Source organism: Colobus angolensis, unplaced genomic scaffold (genome assembly GCF_000951035.1).
Source record: "Colobus angolensis palliatus isolate OR3802 unplaced genomic scaffold, Cang.pa_1.0 Scaffold22, whole genome shotgun sequence".
NCBI lineage: Eukaryota > Metazoa > Chordata > Mammalia > Primates > Cercopithecidae > Colobus > Colobus angolensis.
Genome location: NW_012115377.1, coordinates 5,601,980 through 5,603,544, shown reverse-complemented (window position 1 = coordinate 5,603,544; position 1,565 = coordinate 5,601,980). Strand labels below are relative to the sequence as shown.

Genomic DNA, 1,565 nt, shown 5'->3' with positions numbered 1-1,565 from the left:
ACAGCATGTACTGTGTGCTGTACATGTTACATATCACAGTGTATTTGGTCCCCAACAAAGCGCTATGAGGCAGGCAGTATTATCACCCCCATTTTCCAGAGGGGTAAAATTGAGGCTGAGAGAGCTTGTGGAACCTGTCTGGATCACCCACATAGTGCGCGGTGGAGCCTGAACACTGAACGTGACTCCATTTCTTCTGCAACTTCATCCCAGTCCCTGACCCCAAACCACCAGGGTGGCCCCTAAGAGATGATGTGCTTGGTTTTCCTTTTTTTTTTGAAACAGACTTTCGCTCTGTCACCCTGGAGTGCAGTGGTGCGATCTCGGCTCACTGCAACCTCTGCCTCCCGGATTCAAACAGTTCTCCTGCCCCAGCCTCCCGAGTAGCTGGGATTACAGGCGCCCGCCACCACGCCTGGTTAATTTTTGCATTTTTAGTAGAGATGGGGTTTCACCATATTTGCCAGGCTGGCTTTGAACTCCTGACCTCAGGTGATCCACCCGTCTAGGCCTCCCAAAGTGCTGGGATGACAGATGTGAGCCACTGTGCCCAGCCAGTGTGCATTGGTTTTCATCCAGATCATTCTCTGTTGTGATGGAAACTCAGGTTGCCAAGGACCAAAGACAGCATCATCGGGTGGTGACTCAGGCCTCCACCTGCAGAATTGTCACTAGCGTCTGGCACCAGAGCTCTGCCCTTGGTCCAGTCCTGGCCTGCCTGACTTACCAGTGGCCTCCAGGCAGCCCATAAGAGCTTGCAGAGGGCTTCTGTGTCCATCAGCTGGACTCACCACAGCCCTGGAATCTAAGCAGAGCGAGCACAGTGACCCTTATTCTGCAGACAAGCTGAGAGGTACCAGAGAGTAACCAATTGTTTCAAGGTCACCAGCTGGGAAGTGCAGTTTGCAGCCAGCGGCTACTGCTTGGCCCCTCAAGAGCTGTCTGTTAGGAGAGCTTGGGGTGGCAAAGATCGTCTTGGCTTCACCCCAGGGTGGGGCAGCAGCAACTTGCACCTCATCGTGAAACATAACAGGCAGGAGTGACTCCATCACTGCCCGAGGTTTATTTAAAAGTTACAGAAAAGCATAACCTGGGAGGGGCATCCTTGAACTGACTAGAGTTTTGCAGGGACCCAGAGGGACACACTGGGGTGGCCCAGGGTGGGTGGCAAGAAACAGCAAGTGAGAGAGGTATCCTAAGTCTTCTCTACAGGAGACATCGGCTGCCCAGGGTTGACGCTGATCCCTGGAGCGGCAAAAGGCTTAAAATCAGGCCAACTCTCTCTTCCCAGTTGCCAGAGGGACAGGAGGTGGTGGGGGTGGAGAGGGAGGACCAACCCAGGTGCAGGGATTAAGACTTGACCCGAAAAACAGAGGCGTGGGGACAGCTGGGTCTGTAGGGCAATGGTTTTAGCGGAGAAAGATCTGGCCCTTCCTGTGCCGATGGATCCCAGAAATGAGCCGGCTCACAGTCCTGCAGAAGCAATTAGGCCGAAGTGAAAATGATGGCTGTGAAATAATAGTAACTATATGCATTGGTCTCTACCTCCAGTCCCTAGCACACAG

General features: G+C 53.3%; 1 protein-coding gene across 1 annotated transcript in view; it reads right to left on the bottom strand.

Moving 5' to 3' along the window:
* Positions 1-1,040: 1,040 nt before the first annotated feature.
* The window catches only part of CCL25 (chemokine (C-C motif) ligand 25), a 13,587-nt gene continuing 13,062 nt past the window's right edge, over positions 1,041-1,565 (bottom strand). The window contains exon 6 of the mRNA XM_011943600.1: positions 1,041-1,473. Within this exon, the coding sequence (XP_011798990.1) occupies positions 1,466-1,473 (8 nt within the window). The 3' untranslated portion in view covers positions 1,041-1,465. The remainder of the gene's footprint in view (positions 1,474-1,565) is intronic.